The sequence below is a fragment of the Trifolium pratense genome, linkage group LG3 (assembly GCF_020283565.1).
Source record: "Trifolium pratense cultivar HEN17-A07 linkage group LG3, ARS_RC_1.1, whole genome shotgun sequence".
Lineage (NCBI taxonomy): Eukaryota > Viridiplantae > Streptophyta > Magnoliopsida > Fabales > Fabaceae > Trifolium > Trifolium pratense.
In genome coordinates this window covers 32,414,309-32,428,580 of record NC_060061.1, presented here as the reverse complement: position 1 = coordinate 32,428,580, position 14,272 = coordinate 32,414,309, and the positions used below count along the sequence as shown (strand labels likewise).

General features: G+C 35.0%; 1 protein-coding gene across 1 annotated transcript; it reads left to right on the top strand.

Moving 5' to 3' along the window:
• The first annotated feature begins 8,008 nt into the window (after positions 1-8,008).
• LOC123913409 lies at positions 8,009-12,491 on the top strand. The gene is made up of 5 exons (XM_045964140.1): positions 8,009-8,558; positions 9,211-9,288; positions 9,759-11,096; positions 11,249-11,350; positions 11,670-12,491. Exons 3-5 carry the CDS (start codon positions 9,762-9,764, stop codon positions 12,171-12,173), a joined length of 1,941 nt encoding a protein of 646 aa, XP_045820096.1. The 5' UTR covers positions 8,009-8,558; positions 9,211-9,288; positions 9,759-9,761; the 3' UTR covers positions 12,174-12,491.
• Positions 12,492-14,272: the final 1,781 nt, after the last annotated feature.

Genomic DNA, 14,272 nt, shown 5'->3' with positions numbered 1-14,272 from the left:
GCTATTTACATTTACCACAAAAACAGGAATGGTACATAATAATTGAAGGACAAAACAAAATTGAGAACCATTTTTGTTCAAGCTTAACAAAATCTTACCAAAGAAATGAATAAAATTTGTGTTCACCAATCAAAGTGTTTTCCATGGTGACAATGTTTGTGTTCATCCAAATCAAAACACTGCACAATAGGGTAACAAGTGACAAACACACACCTCCCAATACCTTTGAACATGCATGATGCCGCACGACGCGAACATGAACAACATCTCATTAACTTGTTCTTTCTCTTCTTCATCTTATTGCTACTACTACGGTTCAGTTGCTCCATTTTATCAACAATTTTAACTGAATTAACAAAAAAAACCTAAAATTAAATGAGTAATGAAATTTAGAACAAAAAACTTCAAAATATATCATTGAATTAACCTTACCGTGTGAGTGAATGGAGAATAACATATAGTGTGGTGGCTTTTGGAAAAATTGAAAACAACAGTGATTAAGAATAATGAATATTTTAAGCAAAGAATATTCGGTTTCTACTAAGGATGTAGCAAAGCATATTAGAAGGTTTATTAATTGTGTGTGTCGTCGTGGCCTAACCTTACGGGATTGACGTATTGATTTTACATATAATTAGTTGCAATTTAGCTGTTAATTTATGCAAGTCCAGCTAATAATGAATTGGTTTTAAGTGGTAAGATTTTTGTTCCCTTAAATATATAGTTAGGAATTCAATTCTTGACTTCTAATGAGAAAAATTCTGAAAATAGATTAGTCATTAATAATATTAGTGGAAAATTCATACCGGTATCATGATAATCTAAAGAAAAATTATGCAAGCCCAAAACTTTACCCCAACCCACAGATTTGCCGCCATCATCAAGTCCACGCATTCACCAAACACGCTATAGTAGCCATTAGCCGTCTGATTTGATCAAACGGCAAATCAGACGGTCTCTACCATCGTAAATGCGAAAAGAATAATAATAGTGGATCCAATTTCTCAACCCACGTGATAGAGGGAAAAAAGCCTTCTAGGACTAATTTTTTTGGGGTATGCAAATAAGTGCTCTAACAACACTAGTTAAACATGTAAAATATGGTGATGCCTAAGGCGAGGGAGCCATCAAGTCCCTCACCGGTGGATCAGTAAAATATAACCGTTAGATAAGATCAACGATTTAGATTCATTCAAGTTAAAACAGATAACATTTACATCTCGCTACACGCCGTCCTGTTAACCTTTCTTCATCATCGTAAGGTTTCAAGGTATTAACGTGAAACCAACTCCGATCCGACGACGGCGAACACTCATACCACCAATGTCGACCACCATTTCTCATGAAATCAGAACTCCATCAACCATAGTTGCATATGCAATTTCTCGCCTGCCACCACCACACCACCGACGACAACCACCATGAAATTTGGAATGCATGAAATATTGAAATTTATATCATTTCAGTTGTAAATTTGTGCGTCCTCCATGGTGTGAATTTTGATCTGATCTTATTTATACTACAATTTTATGAATTTTCAACATCCCTTGATTCATTTAATTTGTTTTGTGGTGGCTTATTGGATTTTCCTGAAAGATGTTTTACCAGTTTTTTTTTTTTTACAAAATGTTTTACAAGTGTTGATTGCAAATTAGTTATGTTGATGAATATTGGGGACCGAATGTTTCAAAGGGGGTTTGATGTAAATGGCTTCAGATTCTTTTCATCAAATTTCCAGCGTTAGGGACGGCGGCGCAGCGACGTTATGTCTGATGATGTTAAGGCTGACAACGATATGTTGGGAGAAAAAGAGGTTTTCGAGACCACAAATGTTGGACGGAACAGAGCTTTTGGTTTGCAAGGAAGAGAGTGTTTTGGATATGTTGGCAGAGGTTCTGGTTTGTAATTGTGTGTGGAGAGATGTATATGTTCTCTTTTTTAATTCAAACAAATCTAAACCAATGATTTTATCTAACGGTTATATTTTACTGGTCCACCGGTGAGGGACTTAATGGCTCCCTCACCTTAGACGTCACCGTAAAATATATAAATTTTCTATTACAAGTGACAATTATTTTTTGAAGCAAGTCACAATTATTAATTTTCAAAGACAAAAAATTTTATATTTACTTTTTTGTTAACAAGTAGCCTAAAACATTCATTAGTATTTTCTATAAGTTATATAAGAAGCATGCTTTTGTTGGTATATTTGAACATATTTGAGTAAAGTAGGAGGTTTAATTTAGAAATTATAAAAAGTCATCAGCATGGGTGTAGTTGTGGTGACTATAAGCCCAATCCAAAACATATATGATCTTTGTTTTTGAATTAAATTAAATACTGTAAAAAAAACAAAAACAAATGATTAAAATTATCCGCAGCCGGGAATCGAACCCGGAAATTCAACTTCAGAATTTTGCCTGGTGTGCTACTGCGGAAGATGTTGTTACATTTGGAATCATATAATATTTATACTAAACAAATGGCTTTGGTTAAATTATCAAATTAGCCTTACCGTGAGTGAATGGAATTATGGAAAATACTAGCATATATATATAATGCGTTGGCTTTTGGTAAAAAGAAAAGAATAGTGATTATATTAAGAGTAAATATTCAACCAAAGAATATTTAAAGGATGTAGCAAAGCATAATGGAAGGTTTATTGTGTCTGTTAATGATAAAAGCCTCAGCTTCTATAATTGAATAAGTTGCTGTCATCCAGTGTGTTCCCATCTCGTCTCGAATGCACCATCCTCCACTTGTGATTCTTCCGTTGTTACTAAAGCTGGCATCGACGTTACATTGCTGCTGCATATGTTCTTGGCTTACTGGACTGTTGTTACTGCGTTGTGCTCTATTCCAATCTTCCCACATATGAAAGGCTTGTACACCCAACCCAACTGTGTTGCATACTTCTTCTCATGGTTCCATAACCATTGATTCCTATTATTCCATAACAACCAAATCATCACTGCCATTCTCCCTGCTGTTTCCATTGATTCCTTGCTGCATATATATCGAAAATCACATCTGTTATGCTGTTAAAAACTTGTAACCGGCCTGCTATAACTGCCAGCCAACAACTCTTGCTTTACTCGCATTCGAATAACACATGCCATGTGTTCTGTTCATCTCTACCACATAATTCGCAAGTTACTGGACATTGTACATGGTGTTTCCGCAGCTGCATTCTTGTTGGGAGGCATTCCCGACAGATACGCCAGATGATCATTCGTTTATTCCAAATTGGCCTATCGTTTATTTCCTCACTTCCCAATTTCATCAAGGGTACAATTGTTGGAAAATTGTTCTTCCTGTTCTTAATTGTTCCGAAACCGATCTTAATGAAATCATATCTTTCGAAACGTCCCAAAGTGGAATATCCTGTTTTATTTTCATTTCGGAAGTTACCTTCCGAACACACTCTGCTTTGGAACGTAACTTCCAAAAGGTGGTGCTTTTAGTTTCATAACAACTGTAAACTGTTGGAACCTGTACTTTCATTTCTTCCCTCGCACTCCCCCTCAATGGTTACAAAAAAGAAGCAACTTTTTGACGGTTTTGAAGGCGTGAAATCAACATTTCTTCACTCATAGAGGATTTATATAATCATTTAAAATAAAATCAAAGAACAAGTAAGATGTGTTTTTAGAATGTTAAACCTACATATTTGATTCCTTTAATAAACACTTCATTTCAATATAATCAAATTTATAATGCATATGTTTACATTATTTTATATTCCCATACTTAACATATAGTTTTAAAAGTAGTCATAAACTATGAAGCTATACAAAATAAAATACACGCCTTAGATAAATTACTAAAGCCGATAAAAAAAACTGAGTTTGATATTCTAATCATAAATTAATGGTAATAAAAAATTCAAGAAAAGGAAAATTCGATTCTTAAATGATGATAAATTATTTTTTTGACATAATGGGCAATCGTTATTGTAAAAATATTTATTTATGTTAAAATAGGCAATATTAAGTGTTTTTTTTTTTTGTGGAAAAATGTATAGTTTAACGTAAGAGAAAATAGTGTGTATAATCCAAACAATTTGTTTTAGTATTAACCTTTTAATTCTTAGAAAGTGAACTTAGTAATCCAGAGTTCGACCGCTTGGTAAATAAAACCTAACCAAAAAAATTTCCCACCAAGAATTGAACTCGGATTCGAATATTCATCCTAAAAACATTCATTAATCACTTGAGTTTAGTGTCTTATATTTTTTTTGTTTTCACCTTCTGGTTTCTAGGGGAATGGGGCCCTAGTAGTCCAGAGTTCGGGGCGAGTTCTGATATCAATTGGTTTCAGTCCCCTCCCAAAATTTAGTGTCTTATATTAAAGTGAAGGGTAATTTATTTCTTAAATTACTCATCCCTTAAAATAAAACTGTAATTATTTATAGTATTAAATTGGTTTTAAGTTTGATTATTCATTTGTTCCAAATCGGCCCATCATCTCTTCACCTCCCAATTTCAACGAGAGAATTACTTTTGTCATCCTACCGGTTATTCGCGCGTCCTATGCATTTTTTATTTTACCTTTTCGCTACTTAATTAGCGGACGTTATAAAAATGAGATTTTTGAGAGAAAAAAAAAAACCTCCTACATATAATCCACAACTTAAGTAGCAGATATGAATATATTGATAATTTCGTACGGAGCGTCCCAAAATCAATAGGGTGGCAAAGGTAAGTCTCTTTGAACAATGGTGCAGTTGTGGTCACTATAAGCCCAATCCATTAATCCAATGTTATGATCTTTGTTTTTGAATTAAATTAAATACAAAAAATGAACAAAATAATCCGCAACCGGGAATCGAAGACGGAAATTCAAAATCAGACCATGAGTGCTACTGCGGAAGATGTTATTAGACTTGGCATCATATAATATTTATAATGAACAAATTGCTTTCGTTAAATCATCGTTAATATATAGTGTGTTGGCTTTTGGAAAAAAAGAAAACAATGGTGATTATATATTTAAGGAAAGTCCTGAATTTGATCTTTGACTTAGACATGCAATAATATAAAAAAATTTAGGGAAAATTTGTCACCTATTTAGGTCCTACAATGCTCGAAGGATTAGTCTTTATAATTGCGCTAAGAGGAAATAACGTATCTAATTCACCTCACGTACCTAATTTTTCATTTATATTTTCATGAACTCAAATAAAATACATACTATGGATACTTTTATGTGCAAACTGTCCTTCATGATTCATGAACCCAACTTTATAATCCCACATCGGAAGTTATGAACTTTATAGGAGAGTTTATATAGAATTGGACAACCATCCATTTCCAACTCAGATAGCGTACCAATTGTATATTTTCACGAACCCAAATAATGTACCTACTATATATACTGTTAGAACAATAGTTAAAGATAAAGAAATCAAATAAATTGATGCTACAATTATTAAGATGATAGGCATGGCATTAAGAGGATGATTTGTACCATAATGCTTATTCATTTGTATTTACTAGTCTTAATTATCAAATATGTAGTCATCATATCAAGCTACTGTAAAGCCATAATGCTTGCTCATTTGTTGTATATATGTATATGATTCACATCAAATAAAACATACAAAAATACAATACTTTATATGGTATCAGAGCCATATATAGCACCAAGTAATGATTATGACTTTGTGTTTGCTTTGGAGTATTTCAATAGTAAATAGCTGTACCAATTTTTATTTTATTCTATATTTTTAGTCTCCAAAAATTGATACCATATGTTGTATGCATAAAATTTCCAAAGACCTAAGATTGACGTAGGTTTTGTGACACCCAACCCTTTAACGCGTATTTATTAAATATAAATAAATAAAACACTTAAGAAAATCTAGGCGTCACATGTTAATAATACAAACCACGGCATAATTAATATCATGCTAGCACAGCGGAATTAAAAACGAATAATTAACATAGTGCATATCATACAATAGTCATAATTGTTCACACAATATCCCTAGGCTCTAGGCCATATCAACAAAGGATATTATGTTTACAATCCAAAAGATAGGATTAGCAAAGTTAAATATGCCATCACGGGATTAATACAATTCAAACGAATAACCCGACCCGGCAAAACCTAATCAGAGCAATTCTATACAACCCATCAAAAAGATATATAACATATATCTAAGGAGTAGTCTACGCTAACTCCTCACCAAAAAGCGCACTACCACGAGCACGAGCAAGCCCTCTAACTCTGATCGGAATCCTCAACCTGAGAACCTGAACCCCCAACGGTCCAGCACATAACACAAAGCATGAGAGTGAGATCACATAATCAAAATATAAGTGCAAGTAAAAGGTACTTAAACACTCCTTCAACAACAACAAGCATATTCATAATTTATAAACATGCATCACCATTAACTACTCAATTACAAGTTCTAAACATGTATAATCAAGTACCAAATAATCAATCTACAATTCATTACGCTTAGCCAAATTATATGTCACATATCACTTATCAAGTAATGCACTCATATAACCTAATGCATTCTAATGCGTCAACTTCATGCAATGTCACCCTAGACATATCTAATGCATGTGGTACCGTTTCGTCTTTATTAGAGTATCTCACCTCTAATATCTGTCTTTATCGGATAAATATAATCCGATATCCGTCTTTATTGGAATATCCAATATACAACAACAAAATTCATGAATGCATGTATATGTTTTTCATGAATTCACCACAATTATTTAGCATAAAGCTCGTCATTTACTATGTGGAACACTATCCAACATACGTCATTATTAAGATTAACAAAACCTTAATATTCGTCATTTACAACATCATACATGATTAACAATCGTTATAAGCATCAACAAGCATCAACAATCATCAACAATCATCAACAAGCATCAACAATCATGTAAGAATACCATTAAACCATGTTACAAGTGCCTAATTACACTTATAAACATCAACAAAAATTCCTGTCGCAGAGGCCTTCGCTAAGCGAAGGCTTAGCGAGACCTGGCGAACACTACTAGAAAACTGGTTTTTAGAGTCTGATTTTAGCGTCGGCCCCCGACACCGACGCTAATAGAGTCGGATTAGAGTCGGATTTGACCTGCGCTAGTGAAAACCCTTTTTAAATTAATTTTGTTAATATATTAGCGTCGGCCTGGCCGACTCTAAGATATAAAATGGCTCACGCTACATATTAACGGGGGCCATCCGACTCTATTATTTTTTTACCCAATTATTTATTTATGTTTGTTGTGAAATTTTTACCCAATGATTCTTCCCTCACTTTTTTCCCTCTTATATTTTTCTTTTTTTGTGAAATTTTTACCCAATAATTTTTCCCTCACTTTTTTCCCTCTTATTTTTTGGCACATAATCCCAATTGTCCACTCTTCTTCTCTTAGTCAAACATAACAAGTTAATTTCTATTATAAAAAAAAAAGTTAATTACTCTCTTTTATTTCAGTTCACTTGACAAAAAAAAAATCTGAGAACAAAGAATACTCTTATTCAAAATCCCTAATTCCTAAATGACCAAATGAAAACTCAGTCACAAACTCACAAAACCCATACTCAATTCACAAACTCTCACACTCAATTCACAAACTCTCAAAATCCCTAAATGTAACCCAACTCTCACTCAATGATTACTCACCAAAATCCTTAAACTAACTCACGAATGAGGAACGAATCACTCACTCACGAATCACTCACGAACTCACCGAAATCCACCGAAACCCATCACCGTTGACTGAATCACTCACCACTCACCTTCTCCTTACCTCACCGGAGATCTCAAACGTCACCAGTTTCTCAATCATACCCTCTTTCCCTTTCTCGAACGTCACCGGTCTCTTCTTCAACGACAGTCTCTCACTTGCATTGTCCTTCACAGGTTTGTGTTGATTTATGAAATTTTGTTGATTTGGATTTTTTGAATTTATTTTCAAAGTGGTAACATGTTGATTTTTTATGGTTTTTTTTTATTTTATTTCATTTTTGGGATTTTATGCAAAGATTCACTACTAATTGTCTGATTATTGTTGTTTTTTCATTATACATAACAATTAATTAAATAAATGAATCTTTGGTTTAATGGTTAGTGTTGGAAGATGATGAGCTCAACGCTAAAAGCTCCTTAGAAAGGTTGCTGAAAAAAATTAAGGATTGGTCTTTTGTTGATATGTTTTGTAGTGTTCTAACTTTAAAAGTGTTGTTGTGTGACTTAAGAAGTAAATTTGGAGATTGGACTGTTTTTTTGAATATTCCAACTCAATATTGTGTATTAGTGTGTGTTGTGGACGGATTTATAATTGGTTTGGTTTTGGGACTGTGTATGGAGAAAAAGGTTCATACTTCATATTGTTGAAACAATTGAATGTGTGGAGTTGTTTTTGTTTTTTGTAGTTTAGTATGTAGAATGATTTTTATCTAAGTATGAGAAAGTGGAAAAGCTCATGTATCTTATAAGGGATGGGGAATGGTGATTTACAGCAAGATGGAAATATACAGTTGGTGGGTGGTATATAAATTTTGTTAAGAGATTTGATAAGGTAAATATATCATGCTTCTTAACTTTTGATTTTATGTGACTAATTGTATCGTGCAAATTGTGTTTGTTTTGTTTTTATCTACTTTGTTTTTTCACCTTATGGCTAGTTAGATATATATAGAGTGTACAATTCAATTGCTCAATAGCCAAATGACTTATAATGTGATCCTCTTTGTGTTAGTGTAGTATTAAAATAAACTTGTGGCATATGGCTTTACTTTTACAGTTTAAGTGAATTGGGGTTGCTATTAATGGAGGGACCCTGTTTGTGTATGTTTGTGACTTTTATGGTCATGTCAATATGATTTTGTTAATTGGAAGAGAAAAGAGGACTAGTGATAATGTTTTGTAGGGAATAAAGTTTTGAAGAAGTACATATGTTACATGGTATTTCATTGTATTTGATATACTTGAGTAAAATTTTATCAGTATAAAAAAATGGACATTTTGTTCATTATCAGTGCAGAATTTTACTGAAGTTCAGAATTTTTACTTGTTTGTTTGGTCAATATTTAAGTCCCTATTTATAGCAATTTACATACACTTCTACATGGTAATTCTTCAGCCACGTTTTCATTGCTGTGCAATTTACATTATAGTATTTGCTGGTTAATTAATGAATTTTTTTATCTTATTTTTTACCGGTTATCAAGTTGAAAAGCAATAGGAAAAGGAAGCCAATTTCATTATAGCATTTGCAAAAAAGTGAGCAGGAGATAGCATAGTTGAAGGTATGTAGTATTATAATTTTACTCTTCTTTCTCCCCCCTTGTTTTTTTTTTCTCTCCAATTATTGGGTCTGAATTATGTGCTGTTGATGAATTCATATGACCATGAGATGAATTCTTCTGTTGATTGACACCAATGATTATTGGTTTTAGCTATAAGATTTGAGAAATAAAGTGTATGTTAAAAATAGAAAATGAAATGATTTGTTTTTACTTAATTTTGGCACTGTTTGTTTTGTTTTACTTGTTTTGTGATTTAGTCCTCATTAGATTAAGGGATTATATTTTCGCAAATATGCATTAAATTTTTTCTGCATGGTTAAGTTGTATAATATGTATTTTTATTTGTGGTTGCTTTTTTAATCTTATGTCAAACTATCTAATCACATATAGTGACTAAAAAACCCTACAAAGACATAATAACTTTTGAGTGATTTGTACTTTTTCTTAATTATTTAGTGTTTGTCGTATAGAAAATGGATCGTACTTGGATGTACAATAGGGTAGCTGCTAATAGGAACGGATTGGAAGAAGAGTTCATTCGCGGTGTTAAACGATTTGTGAAGAGGGCTTTGAAACAACCCATTTGTATATCCGAGGGAGGGGTAAGGTGTCCGTGTATAAATTGCAAGTGTATGAAGATATCTACAGCAGTTAATGTTAGACTTCACTTGTACAAGAATGGATTTCAACCAAACTATTGGATTTGGACTGAACACGGAGAAGTGAGGCCTAGTGTTGATACAATGGGTGGTTTGAATAGTATTGGGCACGTGCATCATGAAAACCAATTTATTGCAATGAATCAAATGGTGTATGATGCTCTTAGACCTTATGGAGAGGTCCCCCCTGTGAATGCTAATACGGGAAATGAGACATTGGTTGAGGATGAGTTGCCTAACGACGATGCAAAACAGTTTTATGACAAGTTGATATCTACCAACAAGCCCATCTACGAGGGTGCTACTCAGTCTATACTATCAATATCTGTTCAGCTTCTAGCAATTAGGTCTAATTGGCATGTTCCACAAAAAGGTATAGATTTTGTTGCACAGATGCTTAAAAGTGTATGCCAAGTTCAAAAATGTTTACCCGAGAACTGTTACCAAGCAACACAGTTGGTGTCTAAGTTAGGGCTGAAGGTTGAGAAAATTGATTGTTGTAAGAATGGTTGCATGTTATATTACAAGGATGATAGCAAGTTATCTGAGTGCAAATTTTGTTATGCTCCTAGGTTCATTCCTCGTAGGACTGGTATGGGAAAGTACAAAGATGTCCCAGCAAAGAGAATGTTCTATTTCCCTATCGTTCCTAGATTACAAAGACTATATGCATTAACTGAGTCTGCAGCTGAAATGACATGGCATCACAAGAACAAAAACAATTCAAACATCCTTCGCCATCCGTCGGATGGAAAAGCATGGAAACACTTTGATGATGTATATCCTGACTTTGCTAAGGAACCCAGAAATGTAAGGTTGGGTTTGTGTGCTGATGGATTTACTCCTTACATTCAAGCTTCTGCTTCTCCATACTCATGTTGGCCGATAATAGTTACCCCATACAATCTTCCCCCTGAAATGTGCATGACCAAACCATACTTGTTTTTAACTTGTCTCATACCTGGACCTAAAAACCCCAAAGAAAAGATAGATGTCTACATGCAACCTATACTTGTTTTTAAAGACTACTGGAAGAGCGAGGATTTCCTTAAAATCTCCAATCAAAATAAGATCAATCGATCTTCTAAAAAAGGCGGAGCGCTCCACACCTCTGGTCGCAAGTCTCATCTGGATGTAGCACTTGAGCTCGTACGTATTAAATTCACATTTGTACAACTTATTACTAATTTATTCATAGTTGTTTATGTTTTTCTTGATTTAGATCTATGCAGTGGCAGTGCAGTTTTTTTGAGAAATTAATTATTGATATGCTAATTTTTTCAATCATATATTATTTGCAGTCCAATAATTTTGAAAAGGATCTGTTCCCTGATGAGTTGTTTTTGAAAACACATAAGAGGAAATCTGGAGCTTGGGTTGATGGTCGATCGGAAGCTACCTATGTAAGTTATTGCTGCCACTGTGGGTTTTTTCTGTTGATTTTTGCTCAGTTGTAACTGTTGTGATCTGGTTTCTCAGTTGTAAATTAGAGGAATTTATATGTAGTATTAAATTATGAGTTTCTTTTTAAACTCGTAAATGTTGTGAGTTTCTTTTTAAACCGGAAGTTAATTATGAGTATCTTTATAAATAAATTGGACCTTTATGAGTTGCCTACATATGATATTGCTTCTTATTTTTTACTTATGCAAATAGTACAATTCTCTTCTATGTTGCATAACATTAATTTCCTTATAATGCATGGTTTTTCCTATTGAATAGGTTGCATATAAAAAGAAATTGGCTACAACAGAAACACAGATTGACAAAACAGGTGAAGATGGTGTTCAACAGGTGGATGGAGGGACAAAGCTTAAGTTGTGGAAAGAGTCGGTAGGGGGTCATACCCGTGGTCGGGTTTATGGCACGGCAGACTTGTCTGTCAACCTCCGACGTGGGTGTACGTCCTTTACTCAACAGTCCTATCATCCTCATGGTTCAATGTCTGGTATGTCTTTGGAAGTGGAGAGGGCAGCTAGACTTAGAGCTGAACAGGTGGCTGAGAATGCATTAACTCAAGCTCAAGAAGCTAAAGAGAATTATCATAAGTTACAAAATGAAGTGAATGCAATAAAGGCACTTCTCATGGAGCGTAGCCTTGGCGAGAAAGATCAACCTTCAACTGGTGGATCGTGCAATGCCCCCCATCCTCCTTCACATCCTGATTATGATGACGCTTTGGATGAAGAGTCATTAGATGAACAATCCTCGGACGGTGATGCTTGACATGTAGTGGTAACTCTTATTTTGTAGTTCGACTAATTAGTATTGGAACGACTTTGTTGCTTGAAACATGTTTATGCTTTTTATGACTTTTTGGTAATGCCTGATTATGATAACCACTTTTTGGGGCATATGATCTTGTAGTCCTGACTTTGACATTGAAATGCCTAATTAGTTTGTATAGTTTCAGACTAATTAGTACTTTGAGTGTTTATGTTAACTCAATATAATATTTTGTGGCAGATTTGATGTTATTTTGCTTAGTATTAAAGTATTAACTGCAAAACCAAGAAACCAAATGAATTTAAGGGAAAAAAAAAACCCAGTATAGCGTCGGCCTAGCTGACGCATGATTATTTTGTTGACTTTTCAACGTGACTTTAGCGTCGGCATGTTGGACTCTACAAAAGTTAGTTGACTTATAAAAGTTGACTTTAGCGTCGGAGGGCCGATGCTAAATTTTTTTGTTGGTTTTCCAGGCGTTGACTAATGTAGCGTCGGACGACATTTTAGAGTCCGGCTTAAAGTCGGTTGGCCGATGCTAATATTAGAGTCGGATGCTTGGAGCCGACTCTACCTGTTAGCTTCAAGCATTTTAGCTTCGTGCCCGACACCGACGCTAATCCGACTCTAAACAAGCCTTAGCGTCGGTTTTTTGCTTGTTAGAGTTGACTTTGGTCCGACTCTAAAAACCAGTTTTCTAGTAGTGGAACCTCACCAGTAAGTCACCTGCTCATGGCGAGCTTCAGCGAACTATTCGCTGAGCGAAGGCTTAGCGAGCCTACGCGAACAACGCCAGAGAGACACCTGCTCGTGGCGAGCTGCAGCGAGCTGTGGCGAGCTGTTCGCCACACGTTCGTTGAGCGAACACCTCCTGTCAGGACAGTTCAAAACTCTGCGATTTCTACACCAAATCACCCAAAAGTCCCATTTTTCATGTTATAAATCCCAAATGAGTTCACATACAAGTGCAACAAACATGTTTAAGCATAAAAGGACGGCTAGTTTTCCCGATCTACATCGTTATCATCGAAAAAGTAAGAATTTGTCACTTTTATACAAAACTCACATGAAAAACAAGTTCTTGAGTCAAACACTCACAAATTCGTTTTTACTTATTTAAATCGTTCATACATCATGGTAAAAGCATATACAACATGTTATGAACCTACGAATCGATTCCCATTACGAAAAACCCATTCAAACTAAAACGAAAATGGGGTGGAGGAAGTTCGGGTAAGGAGAAATCGACATTCTCCCCTTCCTCGAGTCACCCACGACTATGGAACCTACTCTCATACCTGGATTCGAAGAAAATACGAAGATTTGATCTTGATTCTCCTCACTTCCTTTGCCCTAGCTCTTGAGCTCTCTTCTCTCTCCAACTTGTCAAGAACAAGAACAAATGAAATGTTCTCTCTTGACTTGGCCATATGGCCGCCCCACTCATGCTCACAAGGCCCATTGGGCCTCAAGCCCATTGGCTTGGCCCAATTCAAGTTAACTCTCACTACTCGCCTAATAACTAAAGTATTCGATAAATAACTAAAGTTATTAACTTATTTAAAATGCCACGTCAATAAAACATTTTAACACATAAAAACGAATAAATGGAAATTGGGTCGTTACAACTCTACCCTCCTTAAAGAATTTTCGCCCTCGAAAATTACCTGGGAATAACTCCGGATACGAGCTCCTCATCTTGCTCTCCAACTCCCAAGTTGCATTCTCACCAGCGGGTCCTCCCCATACAACCTTCACCGAGGCGATATCTTTGCTCCTCAACTTCTTTACTTCTCTCCCTTCAATCCTTAAAGGCACAGTCTCAACCGTTAAATCATCCCTCACTTGAACATCATCTGACTCAATCACATGTGACGGGTCTCTAACATATTTCCTCAATTGTGACACGTGAAACACATCATGCAAATTCGCCAATGATGGCGGTAAAGCAATCCTATACGCCACTTTCCCCACTCTTTTCAAAATCTGATAAGGACCAATAAACTTCGACGTCAACTTCCTCGACTTCAAAGCACGTCCAATTCCGGTAGTCGATGTAACTCTTAAGAAAACATGATCACCTTCTTGAAATTCAATGT